Genomic DNA, 17,847 nt, shown 5'->3' with positions numbered 1-17,847 from the left:
CATCTTGGTCCCCTTTAGGGCGGTGACATAGCACTCACGAGACTCGAGCTTGTTGCCCCGCGCTACCCCCACACTGAAGTTTGTAGGGAACTTTATTGCCAAATGATAAGTGGAGACCACCGCTCGTAGGATATGGGTGATCGGCCGACCTATTATGGCATTGTATTGGGAGGGGATCGTGACCACCAGGAAGTCGTGGTTGAGTTTGACTACGTAGGGCCATGTGTCGACCTCCACAGATACTGTCACTTTCCCAAGGGGCCTGACTTCTTCTCCGCTGAAGCCCACCAAAGGAGTGTTCGCGGGCTTCAAGTCACTTCCCTACAACTGAAGCTGGTCGAACACGGCTTTGAAGAGAATATCTGCCGAGTTGCCCAAGTCAACCAGTACGCGCCTGACCTCGAAGTCACTGATCTTTACCTTTATGACGAGGGCGCTATCAGTGAAAAATATGGGGTCTTCCGTCCTTGGTCGCTTTGGGGATTTTGTTCTTTTCTGGCGGCCTCACGGGTTGATGCCTGAGCTGTTGTCGAGGTGCATCCTGCTACAATCGATCCTCCAATGATCACATGAATTGTTCCACGAACCGACCTTTCCTCTGGGGGCTGCTTCTGTGACTGTTCTATTGGTCGGCTGCTGGACTCGGGGACATCTCTGCTGTGTTCCCCCTGTCGACCTATCTTATTATTGTTATTATTATTATGCTGTACAAAATTTCTTAGGTACCCGCGACGAATAAGTTCTTTTATCTCGTCGCGGAGATTCTTACAATGCTCGGTGCTATGATCGTGGTCTCTATGAAAGCTGTAGTACAAATTTTTGTTCCTTTCATTCGGGTTCCCTTTCAAACGAGGTGGCTACTTCACGTACGGGGCGTCCTTGATCGTCATCAGGATCTCAGTCCGCTTTGTGTTCAAGGGCGTGCAGTCCACCCGATCTGCCATGGGAGCTCGGAACGACTGACTTGGCTTCGCCCCCCGAGTTGAGTCTTTCTTCCTCCTATCATCCTGGTTGGGGAGTTCGCCTTCCCTCTTCCTTTTTTCAAATCCGCCCTCAGTCCTTTGGTTGATCTCCTCTTCTGTTCTTATGAATCTGTCCGCGAGCTTGAGGAATTCAACTATGGTCGCGGGTTGGCTAACCACCATGTGCCATTTGAATTCCTTGTGTGTCACACCCCTCTTGGCTGCCGCGAGCTGCATTGCGGGGTCTAGGCGCGGTATTTGCAAGCACGCGTCATTGAACCATTTGATATAGCCTAGGATGGATTCTCCTTCCCTCTGGACTATCCTGAGGAAGCTCTCCTCGGTTCGGGGGCACCGCTTGCTGGTAACAAAGTGCACGGTGAAGACTTGCACAAACTGGGTCCAACTCCTTATCGACCCGGGGGCCAGGTTCTTGTACCAGGTGCGGGCCACTCCCTTGAAGGTGGTAGTGAAGGCCACACACATGCAGGACTCGCTGGCCCTCGCCAGGTGCATTTGGGACTGGAAAGCATCAACATGATCATTGAGATCAAAGGACCCATCATACTTGTCTAGTGGGGGGGAGTTTGAAATCCTTGGGCATGGGAACGGTGAGGAGTTCTAATGACAGGGGGGAAGGGAGTGAAAGAATAGGAGCAACCTTTACCTCGTCCAAGCTTGCTTCTTATTTACCTCGGAGATCGGGCGGGATGCGTGTGGTAGTTCGGCGGCTCTGTCGGTGCCTCTGTTGTTGCTTGGAAGGTCCGGTATTGGCGTTGTTTGCCTCGGTGTTGCCAAGCTCAATGGGCAAGGACTGATGGGGGTAGTTTGTGGCCAGGGCGTTGAACTGGTTCTCCGCGAGCGGGGGCCCGAACTTAGAGTGCCGAGGTGGTGCCGACTTAATTGGCTGGGAGGTTCCCGATCCGTCGGCGAGCTGCAAAGCAGGGGAAGTTAGTCTCTCCCTCTTGCCAGGGGATGAGGCCTGGCTTCTGGGGGGGTTCTGAGCTTGGGAAGCTTCCCCTCGGTGAAGGCACCTGCCCTGAGGAGAGGGCTTGACTTGCCTGGCAGCAGGGTGCCGAGGTGGGAGCTGTGGCAGGTTCTGAGGCAGTTGAGGGAACTGCTGTTGGTACTGGTGCTGAGAAATGTGGTACAGTACTTGCTGCTGATGGAGTTGGTGTTGTTGAAACTGCTGCATTTGGGCTTGCATGGCCCGCATGCATTGCATCAAGTCATCAAGCTGGTTCTGGCTGGTCTTCAGAGGGACAACGGTTGGTTCGACGAAGGTTGTCTTGATAGAGGGGGGAAGGGGAACGTTCATAGGCACCACTGTTCGTGGCACATTGAGGCTAGGGATTCCATCCACCGAGAGGGGGACGGTAAACTGCTCGATGCACATAGTGGCGGGTTGAGGGTGTTCTGCTACATCATTCAGGTCGGCATTACGTCTTTCACTGCCAGAGGAAGCCATGAATGCTAAGTTTTATTTTGAAAAGAGTTAAAGGTTAGGAGAGGTCTTTTAAAGTGTTCCCATAGACGGCGCCAAATGATGATGCACAATTCGGTCGGTCTTAGCTGCTGGTAACCTTGCCTTTGACGAAGTCGAAGATGCCTAAAACAAGGAAGAGATTGGAGATTTCCGGGGAGGAACCCGGTGGGAATACTCCGAAGCTCAAGTTAATATTCTTGAGAAGGCAAGGGAAAAATAAGAGATTTCAAGACCATAAAGCACAAATATCACATACCTCTTTCTTTGGGGGAAGAAGGTCTTTTATAACCACCTGGTGCACTCACTCCCAAGTTTCCGCCATGTCAAGTATAACCACCTCTGCGAGGGGGCAGACACAACCGCCACTGTCCTCTCTGTCAGGGCCGTCTCTGCCACAACTGAGATGGCGGTAGCAGGTGGCCGTTATGGCGTGATTGCCATCTGTCAGATCCAAACCAGTCTGGCGTGCTGCCTCAGAGTACAGACCTGTCAAGTACGGTTTCACAGTTGCGCGACCTGGAGCCGAGGTGCCGGAGTGGTGTGCGAGGTGCCGGGATGGGAGTCCTATTGTCCCGAGGTGTCGACATATAGTCCAGACCGACCCGAGGTGGGTTAGTCCGGGCTTTGCCCCTCGCGGGCTTCTCTGTTAACCTCGGGTTTCTTAGGAAGGGCTCGGGTTTCACCTCCCAGGAAGTGTGGGTTCCTTTTGGGGAGCTCGAGCTTCTTCTTGGGGAATTTGGGAGCTCGGGCCTCTTATTGGAGAGCTCGGGCCTCTTCTTGGGATGGCCGTGCTATGTCGCCGTGTCGAGCTGACGTGCGATCACCCTGGTTTCTTCCGCGTGTCGCACAGCCAAGGGGTCAGGTCAAATCTACCTCCATCACTTATAATTTTAAAATCTACCTAGCAAAAATTGTGTTTTCATCTAGGTGGTGGTAAGAAATTAAATCATTTTGGGTCAAATGGGTTAATTCATATTTCCATGATTAAATAATAAAATTTAAAAAGTTTGAAACATTTTTTAACATACATATTGAACAATAATATTTATGATAAATAAGAAATGTTTTTACTAATGATGGAAATGGAATGTAAAATTTAAAACCAATTGGAAATAAAATAATTTTCCTATTCTCTCTCATTAAATCCTGCATTTAAGATATATTTTTTCATCATTAAATTCTTGTAATTAAATGCATAATATTAATTTTAATAGTATAAAAATAAATATTTTAAAAAGTAATTTGAAAACAAAACAATTTTCTTTCCTCCCGGTGGATTGATAAATAATGTCGTAATTAAATAATAAACATTAAAATAAATAACTAGGAAATATAAGAAGTACTTTTTATTAATGGTGAAAACGGAATTTCAAATTTAAAATCCACCTATAAATGAAATGATGCCATAATCAATTAATAACATTTTTAATAATAGAAAATACAAAGAATCACAAAAGTATAAAATTTTGGGCACATATCTAATGTAATATATTTATAAAAAATAAAATATTGGGTACATCTCTAATATAATGCATTCATTATATTGAACAAAAATAAGTTTTATACATAAGAATTAATTTTATCAATGATGATAATGCAATATAAAAATTTAATGTCAATTTAGAAATCAAAATATTTTTCTTTTTAGATGGTGGGTTAGTGTATTGAGTCAAATGATACAAAGACAAACAAATATTAAGTGCGATAAATAAAAAATATTTTATATAATGTAAATGAAATATATAATTTAAAGAAAAAATTATAGTCAAAGCCGGTTGAACATTTAAAATTGGGTTGCAGGTTGGTCCAGAAACCAACAAAATCTAACTACTAGCTCTACATTTCAAATTATAAAAACCCCTTCCATGTCATCGAAGGCTTATATGGTTGTTGCCAACATGAGACTCTTAGTCCTTGTTGGACACAGCAAAAAGCCAATACCGAAAATAGGTGCTTAGTTTCTCTCCTACTCCTTGTATCTCTCCCACTCTTCTATCTTTAGTTTGTAGCCAATTTAAAACTTATCTCTCTTTCTCTCTCATTCTTCTCCCTCTCGATCAATATCTCATTCTCTCTCCCTCAATCTCTATCATTCTCTAATTTGTGTAAATTACATAGCCAAGAGTTTCTTGTGAATTTTTATCAAATAGGTGAAATGATTTTTGAACCATACCAAGTTGGTCTCATGTTCTTTTATACAATCTAATTAATACCACATAAGTGTGTAAGAAAATAAAAAAAAAAGAACAAGAGAGGGAGTGGGAGAGAAACTAAATGAGAACGATATAAATTAAGGGACAAGTAGAGATTGACTAAGAAATAGAATGAGAGAGATTGAGGGAGAACATTAGGTAAAGAAAGAGAATGAGAGAAATTGATATAGAGAACATAAATATATAAACAAAAAACCATTTTTATTTATTTTCAAATCACACTATCGTTGAACAAATAAAGATGACTATGAGAGTGAGAGAGTGTGAGGGAGATTGAGAGAGAGTGAGAGAGTGAGTGAGTGAGAGTGAGAGTGAGAGTGAGAAGAAACTAAAAACCTTTTTTTTTCTATTTTCCAGTCACCCAACATTAAAGGGCAATTTTGGTATAAGCTTTTTGTTGTGTCTAATATGGATTAAGAGTCACAGGTTGGCAACAACCACATAAACCTTTGATGACATGGCGAGGCTTTTAATAATTTGAAATGTATAGTCGATTGTCAGAGTTTTGTTGGTTTATGGGCCAACTTGTAACTTAATTTTAAATGTACAGTTGGCTCCGACTATAATTTCCCTAATTTAAAACTATTCATTCAACTTTTCAAAAAAACTCATGATATCATAATTGAATAATAAATATTCAAGAAAAGATAGAACACAAAAAATGAAAATGTATAGAATTTTGTCAAAAACACTTGAGAACATTTTTGATGTTACATATTCATCAAATGAAATAAAAATATATTTTAAAATAAAAGTTATTTTTATTTATGATAAAAATGCAATGCAATATTTAATAATAATAATAATAATAATAATTGTTATTTGCTACAAGCATTTAAGTTTATTTTTAATCATATTGTTACTTTTGTTAATTTTCAATTTCTATCTTAATTATGGTATATCTAAAATTCAAGTAATTAATATAAAGAAAAATTTTTCACGTGCAACACATGTGCTTAATTACTAGTTTTGTATAATGGAGGAGAAAGGGACAAGAATAATAGAGCCAATTAAAGTTAATCTTTTCGACACCATTGTTCATGCATAGTTCTACCGAATGCGAGTTCAACTTCCATCAGGGCAAAGCCCATTAAAGCAGTCTTTACAGCCTTGCATTGAGAATATCTCTATACTTATGTGCTTTATTTCATCGAGAGATATTCCTAATGCAAGGTTGCAAATGACATTTGGAATGGTGTGGGCACAAGCTTGTCCCGAGGGAAGCCAATCTCACCGAATGCTGGATCGACGGATCTCCTTCTATGTTCATTGCCACATGGCAAGTTATGCTGTAAATTAAGGCTTGTTGTTGATGACATCTTTATGTAAACTTACAAGTTATATAAATTGCCACTTTTTCCCAATATGCAATGGCGATTTGATTACGAGGCTTGGAGTGGTGTCAATCTTGGATCCAAGGTTTTAAAAAATGACTCGGAAATGAAATCATTTTGGCCATCGATTTTCGGGTCAACGATCTGGCTGCCCGGTTCGAATAGACGGCTCGTTTTGACAAAAAAATTAAAAAAATAATAATAATGAAAAATGGTCAAAACTGTTGAATGGGTAAATGAGTCAATAGTTTGACCACCCGGGTCAACGAATTATTGACTTTTTCAACAATTTTTGGCAAAAAATTGGGTTTGAGGTAAAATGGATCCAGTTGACTTCGGCTGAACAGTCCAACCGTCAAGATCAACAACAGTTCAAAAACCATGCTTGGATCTAATAATTCAGGAATGGCAATGGCCGGATTTACTTATTCTAAGTAAACATGTAACATGTTGTGCGTGTAGTAAAGGCACCCAAGTTCTGTGCTTATCTAAAGTCTAATTTTAAGGTTGAACCTGGCCATGAAAGGTTTAAGACGAGCAATGCCAATGCTGCTCCAGCCATTTAAAGATCTGATATGATTTGAGTACACATGTTGGGAACCCACCTTTACTACTGGGTCGGGTTTATTGTAAAACTACCAGCTCTCCTAGTTTATCGGTTTATCCCATGCTAAGGGCGAAGTCAAGGGGGAAGGAGGGAATAAATATTGATGGGCCCATAAGAAGCCAACCATTGGGGTGTGGAGTGGGGGGAGGGGGGAATTACATGGAATACTGTATTAAAAGTATGCATTGCCCACCACAATCTGCCTTACATTTCAGTTTTTCACCACCTTCAATGATTCATTGACATGGGTGGTTGATTTGTTGAATTGGGTGGTTAAATTGTCGATCCATTTGACTTGGGTAATGGTTTTTTATCATTTTTATCTTAATTAAAAAAAAAAAAATCAGAATGGACCACCCATTTAAACTGTTGGCCTGAAAACCAGTAGCCAAAGCAATTTCTGGATTCAGGTCGGTTTTTAAAATATTGACATGTGTAACCGATACCCTCCTAGAGGGTGGGTATGTTGCTTACCCGGTTATTGAAAGTGCTAATCCCCTTCTGCCTCTCTCTTTATTTGGTTAAGTGAAAATGCATACAAATGTTGGCGCCAAAAGTTGCTCGGGTAACTTTTGCCTGGGTAAATCACTTTACCCTATTAAGTGAAAACGAATGGCGTAAATTGATATAAAATTTAAAAAATAAAAACTAATTATTTTAATTTATACATATATAATAAATATATATAAAATAAATATTAGTTTTATCACTTTTAAATTTTATATAACTGTATATAATATCGTTATAAAATAATAATTTTTATTGCAACAGATGAGGTTAAATCCGAGATAATTGAATGCAAGCCTTAACATCCAAAACCGAGACAATAGGATTTCAATTCCTTACAACAGCCATTATTTTATTTTCTAGCTTCCCCATTAGGTGATGTTTGGCATTGATGATAATTCTGGCATCGGATTTTTCGAAAAATAGATGATTATTGGAATAAGTGATTTTCCAAAAATCACCATTTTTTGTTGTTTGGTATCATTTTTGCCATTTAAGCTGATTTAAAAAAAAAGGTTATGAATTTGTTTAGTAGTGATTCTAAAGATATGTTCTTTTCATTGGAGTTATTATTCAGTGTATTGTACTCACATGTTTTAGACGCCATCTAATGGCTTGAATGATAAATTCACATTGGACGGTCTAAAATATCACATACAAATGTAGATATTGCAAATTTTTCTTAGAAAATGATTGAAAAAATACATACAATATCGCAGGAAAAAATGGAAATTAACATGTCTTAGCATGAAGTAACATATCCGATGATTTATGAAGCACCGGATCACTATATCTACTTTACACATAGGATGCCATGTCATCCCAGAGAACAAGGAACCGGCCTGGGAGTCACCAAAAAAAAATGGTGACCCCACCTTTTGGGCCTGATTTTAGGGATCATTTTTCAACGATTTCCTAAAACCACGAAAATCATTTACCAAACAAATAAACACAGTGTTGTGAGGAAACGTTGATGTCAATCCGGTGTGGCACCGATTTTTAGATAATTGGCATCGATGTCAAACATCTCCACAGTTGTTTGGATCATTTGAGAACAATGGTTCCAACTGCTGGGGAGACTTAGAATCCAACGGGGTATTTGAATCTTCTACCGATAAGGATCTCACCCGTGTGATATTATAACTGTACATCAAGAACATTTTGCATGTTATCATTCATGGGAAGATGTTTCCAATATATAACTATAGTGTCTTGTGGGTAGGAGATTTGTATTGTGCGTAAGGATCTGGTGTTCAACTAATGGCTCATCTTAGTAGTACAAGACCATTGAGTCCTTGGCTGATGCTACCCGGTTAACACGTGAGCAAGTTATTCTAAATGGGAGTTCCCATCATGTGAACTCGTAGGTCCATGAGAAGCGTGAAATCCGCCAGTTAGAAAAAAACATGTCAGCAACTTTAGATGAAGGAATTTGGTTGAATCGGACACAAAAAGACAAAAACCACTTAACAGATCTTCCCTCCCATTTCCTCCTCTCCTTCGAGCCCTAACCTAAAGAAGCATCCTACCGACGAGGCGGCGATCCCACTGCATATCGATATGTCTATGAACACGGAATCCACTGGTGGCGACAAGAATTCCATCGGTATGTATACTTGTCTTCCTCTTCCTCTTCTTCTTCGAATATTTTTTTTTCTTCTTCCTCTTCTTTGAACCTGATAGAATAGTCTTTCTATTTGATTTGAGCAAAAACTTCTTTGAAGATTTTGAAGTTTCTACCTGCTTCATTTCTAAATTGATCTTCTTTTAACTACAAACTCCCACGGCCCATCCATGCAATGACTTGAATACAGTACTCATGTGACAAGTTCGGCTACCAAATCCTGATTCATTCTAGAGTGGTAAGTGGCTGTTCTCACTATAAATTGGGTTTTGAGATTCAGTTTTAAGAATCTTCCAACGAGTATATCTAGTCCAACAACTATTTTCCTTTCCAAAAAGGATAATTAATTGCGCAGAACCACTCAAATATTACACAAATTTATTCAGAAACTCATCGCCATTTGCAGGGGTCTCATTATCCTCTCCCACTATTCGGACATGTTTCTTGCTCCAACAGACCATATTGATTTGCTTTTCTGATAACTGATTAGTGTTGTTTCTCTATCTTTCTTGTTCAATAAGAGGAAGAAAAAGAAGATTCAAAGAAGGAAGAAGACAAACATATTCACTGTTGGATTTTTGTTGCTGTTGATAGAATGGGAGGGAGAGTTTTTGGGTTCACAGACACACCGGTGAGATGCTTCTATGGGTTAGGACTTGGAGGAGAGGAGGAAATTGGATGCTTCGATCTCTTAAACAAATTTTGTCATTTTGTGTCTGGCTCAACCGGATTCCTTATGGCTTTCAGCCGTTAATGTTAATAACTTTTGAAGGTGCTGATGTATTCTTTTCTTAATGATGTATTCACAGGATGCCGACTTTCTAAATGGGTGGTAACAAGGATGTGGGATCTATTCCTCACATAGGGCATCACAGGGCGTCTCACAACGATCTCACATGCACATTCCACTGTGTATTGAATACATACATCTCTCTTAAATAATAATACTAATGTACAGTGAGATGTACTGAGGTTGGTGTGGGGCGTCATGTGGTCTCGGTAACAAATATCCGATGCCCAATAAAATTTAGAGAAAAGTCAGCACTTTTTTTTCTTTGGACCCTACCCAATTGTTTTCTTTGGGGAGAAAACAATTTTATCAACCTTTGTTTTAATCGGTGTAAGGCACCATGTGTGAGTAGCAGATTCGGTCTCGGTGATAACTAATCAACATAACATATTATTCGAGAATCCAACTGCGTAGAAATCAAAGAAAACAATTTATCAACCTTTGATTTGGTCGCTATTCGTTTACAGCCCCAGACCCGGGTATGCGGGCCGGGCTGGTGTCTGGTCCACCCACCAACGACCCACTTTTATATATTTGAATTGAACGGAGATCGGCTTCAGTCGTGCAAAGCCCGTTCGAACGTGCTCCCAAAAGAATGAGCATCAGAGCATCCCGAATTCCCGATTCCACTTGCTAACATGTTAGCTTTTCATAGAATGGCTGAAATGCCCTCACACACGCTTTATTATAACGGTTTTGCACCTGCATTTCTACTTTACTTAAGGACGTCGTTGCGTTGCCGTGAAAGAAGAGAGAACGGTAATGGCTTCAGCGAGTGGTCGGGGATCTGAAATCAGGAAGAGTACGGTGTGGAACCGGTGGGTCATCTTCTCTTCCGCCAGAGCTCGAAGACCCTCGGATTTCAAATCCAAGTCTCCTGCTGCAAACCCTAACTCTACTTCATCCCTCTGCCCTTTCTGCTTAGGGAACGAGCACCATTGCGCGCCGGAGATCTTCCGAATCCCTTCAGATGCTACGTCCGATTGGAAGATCAGAGTCATTGAGAATCTCTTCCCAGCACTCCAAAGAGATCAACAATTACTGTCCCAAAACCCCGACTCTGATTCCCACAGCTGCTTTGCCCTCAGCGGATTCGGATTTCATGACGTAGTTATTGAAACTCCGATTCATTCCGTTCACCTGTGGGATCTCTCGTCTAGTGGGGTTGGTGACGTCCTTCTCGCTTATAAAAAGAGGATCGAACAGCTCGCCTGCTATGAATCGATCAAATATGTTCAGGTCGATCAACTTTTCTCTCTAAATGCGAATGTTTTAAATTTTCGGACTGAAAAAAAATCTTGGACTTTTGGTTCACCTTGTTCGTTGTTTGTTGTTTTATTTCCTCATTTAACTTTGCATAAAATCTATCTTTTGATTAAATTCCGTTGTTGGTTCAGCTGCCTTTTTTTAGGTGGAGAGGGGGAGGGAAGGGAGGGTTAAGCTGAGATTCTTCATTATTTTTATTGTTTTAATTATTTGGTAATTATTGTCCTTTCTTTTGTCTCCAAAATTTCAATCAGATAGTATTTGGTTAGTTGCTAGTCTTTTTGTTCAAGTCCATTTACCGAAAATTCCTTCAAGAAAGAGTCTCACCGATATGATTAGTTGTAATTGTTGATTCAGCTCTCATTTGGTCTGTTTTCCCCCTTATTTATTCTTATTTTGGACTTCGTTTTTTTTTGGTAATGTGATTGATGGATTAAATCTGAGCACCCACCCACTCATCATCGCTTTTCATCTTCTATCCATGAGAACTTTTGGTATTAACCGTTTGTTCCTTTTTCCCTATCTTGCAAAAAAGTAGCTTCTTTCTATCTTCTTTTTTTAGTTGCTTTTCAGCTCCGTAATTTATGGGCTGTCCCAGTAACACTTGCCTAATTACAGGTGTTTAAGAACCATGGGGCATCAGCTGGAGCATCATTGAGTCACTCTCACAGCCAGATGGTGGCTCTTCCAATCATTCCTCCAACAGTATCTACCCGGCTTGACAGTATGAAGGAGTGCTTTGAGAGGACGGGGAAATGTAGTATCTGTGAGATTCAATCTCAGGAGCTTCTGATCAATGAATCAGACCAATTTTTTTCGATTGTTCCTTTTTCAGCTTCTTTTCCTTTTGAGATTTGGATCATCCCCCGGGACCACTCTTCTCATTTCCATGAACTAGATGAAAATAAGGTAACACTAAGTCCCTTAGTATGCTTTCATGCATGTACACGCTGGATATCTGTTCAATGAAAGTTTCTATTTCAGAAATCCCTGTAACAGTGAAAATGATTTAATCAATAAATATTAAAACGACATTCTAGAGTTTACAATAAATGCTAAAATTTTTTTCATGAATTGGAGGATGACACCAAAATTTTGGTTAACGACCTTGCATGCATAATCTCACTTATTCAGATGGCAACTTGAAGCTAGAAATCTATAATCTATATTATAAAAGAAAGAGTTTCATTCACCTGATTTTGTCAATGATCATTTTTTTGTTCCAATAATACCCTTTTTCTACTCATTATAACCCTAAGTAATTTTTTCCTCCCTCTGCAATATCCATCTCCCCAACCTAAAAATTACTCCAGTCTTTGAGCTTGAAATTTACAAATGTAATTCCAGGTAAAATTTGAAGCAATTGGTGCATTTATGAGGTTCAGAAAGCTTGTTTTGCAAATTCTCGTTATTCCCAACAGCTGTCATTAGACCTTTCTCTAGTTGAAAATCTATATTTTCTTTCTTTGGATGCTGAGAAACCAATAAAACCAATAATTTGAATCCCTTGCCACTTTCCCTGGACCATCCTCCGGCCAGGGTTGGATGGCAATTAATCCGTAGAACACTGGATTCCACTACAATCTCAGCCAGAGGGGTTTACTCTGACAGTCTACGAATGAACTCTTCTGACAAAATAGTATTCCAAAATTTGGTGTGCAGCTCAAGCAGTCCAAGCAGCTTCATGGGAGAACTAGAATCAAATACAAGGCAATGCCTGAATGGAGAGGTCCTACTTTGCAAATGTCGGAGTTACTTCTGTTCTAGCGTTCCAGTTTGTTCACTTCAAGGATTCTTGGAGTTGGACTCTGTATTTAGATTTGGTCAGTTGTTTTCTTCTGCTCAGAAATAAGATGGAAGAAACCATGCCACCACCATGAACAACCACAGAAACCGCAGTGATCAGAAGGAGAAAACACAGTTTATAACATCATTCATAGAAAAAAAAACACAGTTTGTAACATTTTAAATTAACTATCATTGTTGGTTCATATTTGTTTCACTGATTTTAGTTGTATATAATTGCTAATTTAGCTTCGTAGGCTTTTCCAATTGATCAATCTAGAAATGAGGAATTCCCTGTTTCCTGTGATTTCTCTTTCACTTGGTTCAGTTTTTGCTGGATTTCTATACTTATCTTCTTGGGAGGAAAAGGAAAAAATGTTCCTCTATTGGGGTTTTTGAGATTTGATTTGATCCAGTTTTATCTTTCTCATGTGATTTAATTCCTTCAATATGCAAATACAGGACCATAATGCGATCGCTTTTGGCAATGGGTGTTACCAAGGCCGTGTTTTGCTTGGTTAAAATAAGGCTATTTGTCTCTGATTTTCTATCAACTCAGACACATCCTAAAGCAAACAGCTGAGCACCCATATCTTTCATTTTCATATTCTATAATCTCTTTCACTGAATATGCTGTTCAGGCAGACTGTGGAGTTTGGGAAATGATGCTAAAATCCAAACTATGTATATCAGAGTTTTCCATGCTGAATGCATGCTTGCACGTCAGTCTGATCCCAAAACTCTCTCTGTCCTTTCAGTCTGATTGCGTGATACCCATTGCATATACATGCTTGCCCTTTCAGTCCTCTATTGGGGTTTTGAGATTTGATTTGATCCAGCTTCATCTTTCTCATTTGATTTGATTCCTCCAACATGCAAATACAGGACCGTAATGCATGCCGATCTTTTGGCAATGGGTGTTACTAAGGTTGTATTTTGCTTGGTTAGAATAAGGCCATTTCTCTCTGATTTTCTATCAACCCAGACACATCCTAAAGCAAACAGCTGAGCACCCATATCTTTCACTTTCATATTCTATAATCTCTTTCACTGGATATGATGTTCAGGCAGCCTGTGGAGTTTGGGAAATGATGCTAAGATCCAAACTATATTATCTGAGTTTTCCATGCTGAATGCATGCTTGCACGTCAGTCTGAACCCATAACTCTCTCTGCCCTTTCAGTGTGATTGCATGACACTCATTGCATATGCATGCTTGCCCTTTCAGTCCTCTATTAGGGTTTTGATTTGATCCAGTTTTATCCTTCTCATTTGATTTGATTCGATTCCTCCAACATGCAAATACAGGACCATAATGCGATCACTTTTGGCAATGGGTGTTACTAAGGCTGTGTTTTGCTTAGTTAAAATAAGGCTATTTGTCTCTGATTTTCTATCAACTCAGACACATCCTAAAGCAAACAGCTGAGCACCCATATCTTTCATTTTCATATTCTATAATCTCTTTCACTGAATATGATGTTCAGGCAGACTGTGGAGTTTGGGAAATGATGCTAAGATCCAAACTATGCTATCTTAGTTTTCAATGCTGAATGCATGCTTGCACACCAGTCTAATCCCAAAACTCTCTCTGCCCTTTCAGTCTGATTGCATGACACCCGTTGCATATGCATGCTTGTCCTTTTCGTCCTCTACTGAGGTTTTGATATTTGTTTTGATCCAGTTTTATCTTTCTCATTTGATTTGATTCCTCCAATATGCAAATACAGGACGATAATGCGATCGCTTTTGGCAATGGGTGTTACCAAGGCCGTGTTTTGCTTGGTTAAAATAAGGCTATTTGTCTCTGATTTTCTATCAACTCAGACACATCCTAAAGCAAACAGCTGAGCACCCATATCTTTCATTTTCATATTCTATAATCTCTTTCACTGAATATGCTGTTCAGGCAGCCTGTGGAGTTTGGGAAATGATGCTAAAATCCAAACTATGTATATCAGAGTTTTCCATGCTGAATGCATGCTTGCACGTCAGTCTGATCCCAAAACTCTCTCTGTCCTTCAGTCTGATTGCATGATACCCATTGCATATACATGCTTGCCCTTTCAGTCCTCTATTGGGGTTTTGAGATTTGATTTGATCCAGCTTCATCTTTCTCATTTGATTTGATTCCTCCAACATGCAAATACAGGGCCATAATGCATGCCGATCTTTTGGCAATGGGTGTTACTAAGGTTGTATTTTGCTTGGTTAGAATAAGGCCATTTCTCTCTGATTGCATGATACCCATTGCATATACATGCTTGCCCTTTCAGTCCTCTATTGGGGTTTTGAGATTTGATTTGATGCAGCTTCATCTTTCTCATTTGATTTGATTCCTCCAACATGCAAATACAGGACCGTAATGCATGCCGATCTTTTGGCAATGGGTGTTACTAAGGTTGTATTTTGCTTGGTTAGAATAAGGCCATTTCTCTCTGATTTTCTATCAACCCAGACACATCCTAAAGCAAACAGCTGAGCACCCATATCTTTCACTTTCATATTCTATAATCTCTTTCACTGGATATGATGTTCAGGCAGCCTGTGGAGTTTGGGAAATGATGCTAAGATCCAAACTATATTATCTGAGTTTACCATGCTGAATGCATGCTTGCACGTCAGTCTGAACCCAGAACTCTCTATGCCCTTTCAGTGTGATTGCATGACACTCATTGCATATGCATGCTTGCCCTTTCAGTCCTCTATTAGGGTTTTGATTTGATCCAGTTTTATCTTTCTCATTTGATTTGATTCGATTCCTCCAACATGCAAATACAGGACCATAATGCGATCACTTTTGGCAATGGGTGTTACCAAGGCTGTGTTTTGCTTGGTTAAAATAAGGCTATTTGTCTCTGATTTTCTATCAACTCAGACACAACCTAAAGCAAACGGCTGAGCACCCATATCTTTCATTTTCATATTCTATAATCTCTTTCACTGAATATGCTGTTCAGGCAGACTGTGGAGTTTGGGAAATGATGCTTAGATCCAAACTATGTTATCTTAGTTTTCCATGCTGAATGCATGCTTGCACGTCAGTCTGATCCCAAAACTCTCTCTGCCCTTTCAGTCTGTTTGCATAACACCCATTGCATTTTAGTTGTTTGCTAGAGTACGCAGAGCCCCATTTTAGTTCTTTCATTTCATTTTTGGGGTTGTGGAGAATACTGAAAGGTGTAGATAGCTCTTTTTTTTTATTTTTTTTATGAACAAGCGTAGATAGCACTTCTCATATCATGTTCTTTTAAACTGAATTAAAATGAAGTGCAGACAATATGAAAGAATGGGTCTAGGCGTGCAAGATGTTCTTTTTCTTTACCAATTAAATGCAACTCCTATTCCTTAACATGGTTGTCAAATGCACCTATATCAAGATCTATTTTGGAAGTTGGGGTATATGCTATAGTTGCCTCTTTCCAGTATATCTTGAATCTGGATCTGTATATTTGTGCTTGCTATTGCAGTATGGAGGTAAAGAAACTTGACAAAGAAACATAAATAGTGGGACAAAACATTCTCTCTATGGATCATAGTTAAGAAAAAATTGCCTTGACCTCACAAGGCCAGAAATACATTCCATTTGACTGAGGAATCTTTTTTTTTGGGTTCTTGGATGACATCTACTTTTTGAAACACAGATGAAGAACATCCTTTTATATTGACTGTTTGGTCATTGTGATATTAACTTGTTTCATATATCTCTTGATCTGCCTTATAAGCAGCTCCAGATTCATATGTTGTCTGATAGGGAACCAGAAAGATATGTCTAAACTCTTGATGTTTACCCAATCCGGTTATTTAGTTATCTAATCAGTCATTATTTTGAACAAAGATGCTTTAAAAGAAAGTAAATATTATCAGGTCTCTGTCTTCATCTCCTGCAGCCACCTTCCAATTCCAATCCCCACCAAAAAAATTGACAAAAGAAAGAAAGAACAAGAAAATCAAACAGAAAGATACCTTAAAATTTAAAAGTTACACTCACAGAAACCCCGTTCCCAGATAGAATTTATTCTAGAAAACCCCTCAATAAATCACACGTTTGACATATTTAACAACAAAGAACCAAAAAAAGTGAACCATGAAACTAATATTTTTTAAGAGAATAAACTTTCATAAATCATTAGGTCTTGAACTCGCATGCAAAGCTTGTGCCCCTCTGCTAGTTATATTAAAGATATAGTATTGGTAATTCAATGAAGAAAGGAGATTCTTACTTTATGATTCTGACCAGCCGTTCCCTGACTGGGACAATAACTGAATCCATAATGTTCCAATGGCCCTGAGACCAAGAACATGTTTATTGATCTGAATGAGGTCATGCATGGTACAAGTGCATGCTTATGGATTTTAGGATTTTGGAGTGAAAAACATGATGGGTACTCGGTACTGAAAGGGGTGAGGGGAGATGACTTCTTCTTCTTCCTCTATGGAAGCACAATGTTTGCGGTGGTTATTTGTAAGACTACTTTTTACCTTATCTCATGACCATTAATAAGGGACAATGCTCTGGTTCGGGGCTTTAAGGCTCTTGACTGTAAATTTATACTCTAAAGTAGGCTCTAGGTTGATAACCATCATTAAGCCTAGCCTAATTTATGGCTTCAAGCAGGGGATTTTTTCCCCAATATGCAGCAGGCAAGGGGATTGAGACTTACCATTGTTAGATATGGCCCTGGTTAAGCTGAGTCGTTAACCGCATATTTTAAAGGATAAATTGTTAACGACTTCTAGGTATCTTAATCCAATGGTATGTTTGCTTAATGTTTCCAAATAGAAACCTTATATGTTATCATCCATATGTAAGGATTCTGGTTATCTTCATAAATATGGATATTTACATGTTTTAATATTTGTTCCTTGCACATCCTTGACAGGCTGTAGACCTTGGGGGACTACTGAAGCTCATGCTGTTGAAGCTAGCGAAGCAGTTAAATGACCCACCATTCAATTTTATGATACATACCTCTCCACTTCGGGTTGCACCCGAACAGTTACCATATAGTCATTGGTTTTTACAAATTGTACCTCAACTAACAGTGCTGGGGGGATTTGAGATTGGAAGTGGGTGCTACATTAATCCCGTTTTCCCCGAGGATGCTGCAAAAGTTCTAAGGGAAGTAAATGTTGCATTTTAATTATGAAGCGACACGTTTGTACCTTGTAATGAAAATCCATTTCACTTGTAGTGTCAATAATTTATATCTAAGGTATTTTGAGATTAGAGTACTTGAATAATTTATATTCATTCTACTTCTGACTTAAAA

At 39.4% G+C, this 17,847-nt stretch overlaps 1 protein-coding gene and 6 non-coding genes across 10 annotated transcripts; all 7 read left to right on the top strand.

Annotated features, from left to right (window-relative positions):
• Positions 1 to 8,605: 8,605 nt before the first annotated feature.
• On the top strand, positions 8,606 to 17,822 carry LOC148844508 (putative galactose-1-phosphate uridyltransferase). Of its 4 annotated transcripts, none has more exons than XM_088953572.1 (5): positions 8,613 to 8,715; positions 8,924 to 8,971; positions 9,140 to 10,762; positions 11,408 to 11,698; positions 17,458 to 17,822. In XM_088953572.1, the coding sequence occupies exons 3-5, from the start codon at positions 10,286 to 10,288 to the stop codon at positions 17,716 to 17,718; spliced, it is 1,029 nt and encodes a 342-aa protein (XP_088809698.1). In that variant the 5' UTR covers positions 8,613 to 8,715; positions 8,924 to 8,971; positions 9,140 to 10,285; the 3' UTR covers positions 17,719 to 17,822. The 4 variants fall into 4 exon arrangements, with proteins under 4 accessions (XP_088809701.1, XP_088809697.1, XP_088809698.1 ...); XM_088953574.1 differs by having other exon boundaries at positions 8,619 to 8,715; positions 10,248 to 10,762; XM_088953575.1 differs by lacking the exons at positions 8,924 to 8,971; positions 17,458 to 17,822 and adding an exon at positions 12,452 to 12,876 and having other exon boundaries at positions 8,606 to 8,715; positions 10,248 to 10,762.
• LOC148844514 (small nucleolar RNA Z122) lies at positions 13,229 to 13,313 on the top strand. The gene has a single exon (XR_016102715.1). It is a non-coding gene; the product is annotated as a small nucleolar RNA Z122 (small nucleolar RNA).
• LOC148844513 (small nucleolar RNA Z122) lies at positions 13,655 to 13,738 on the top strand. The gene has a single exon (XR_016102718.1). It is a non-coding gene; the product is annotated as a small nucleolar RNA Z122 (small nucleolar RNA).
• LOC148844512 (small nucleolar RNA Z122) lies at positions 14,075 to 14,158 on the top strand. Its single transcript, XR_016102721.1, has one exon. It is a non-coding gene; the product is annotated as a small nucleolar RNA Z122 (small nucleolar RNA).
• LOC148844511 (small nucleolar RNA Z122) lies at positions 14,497 to 14,581 on the top strand. The gene has a single exon (XR_016102714.1). It is a non-coding gene; the product is annotated as a small nucleolar RNA Z122 (small nucleolar RNA).
• LOC148844510 (small nucleolar RNA Z122) lies at positions 15,128 to 15,211 on the top strand. The gene has a single exon (XR_016102717.1). It is a non-coding gene; the product is annotated as a small nucleolar RNA Z122 (small nucleolar RNA).
• LOC148844509 (small nucleolar RNA Z122) lies at positions 15,548 to 15,631 on the top strand. The gene has a single exon (XR_016102716.1). It is a non-coding gene; the product is annotated as a small nucleolar RNA Z122 (small nucleolar RNA).
• Positions 17,823 to 17,847: the final 25 nt, after the last annotated feature.

This window comes from Nelumbo lutea, chromosome 7, assembly GCF_056320005.1.
Source record: "Nelumbo lutea isolate HS-2025 chromosome 7, American lotus-T2T, whole genome shotgun sequence".
In the NCBI taxonomy this organism is placed as follows: Eukaryota; Viridiplantae; Streptophyta; class Magnoliopsida; order Proteales; family Nelumbonaceae; genus Nelumbo; species Nelumbo lutea.
The sequence above is the reverse complement of the archived record's forward strand: the minus strand, read 5'-3'. Positions and strand labels throughout refer to the sequence as shown.

What these genes read in the sequence shown, in the direction of transcription:
- LOC148844508 (XM_088953571.1), top strand. Translation starts at nt 8,670, where the DNA reads ATGTCTATGAACACGGAATCCACTGGTGGCGACAAGAATTCCATCG. An exon ending in AATCGATCAAATATGTTCAG is followed by an intron (nt 10,763 to 11,407) that starts GTCGATCAACTT and finishes GCCTAATTACAG; the next exon opens with GTGTTTAAGAACCATGGGGC. An exon ending in ATGAACTAGATGAAAATAAG is followed by an intron (nt 11,699 to 17,457) that starts GTAACACTAAGT and finishes CATCCTTGACAG; the next exon opens with GCTGTAGACCTTGGGGGACT.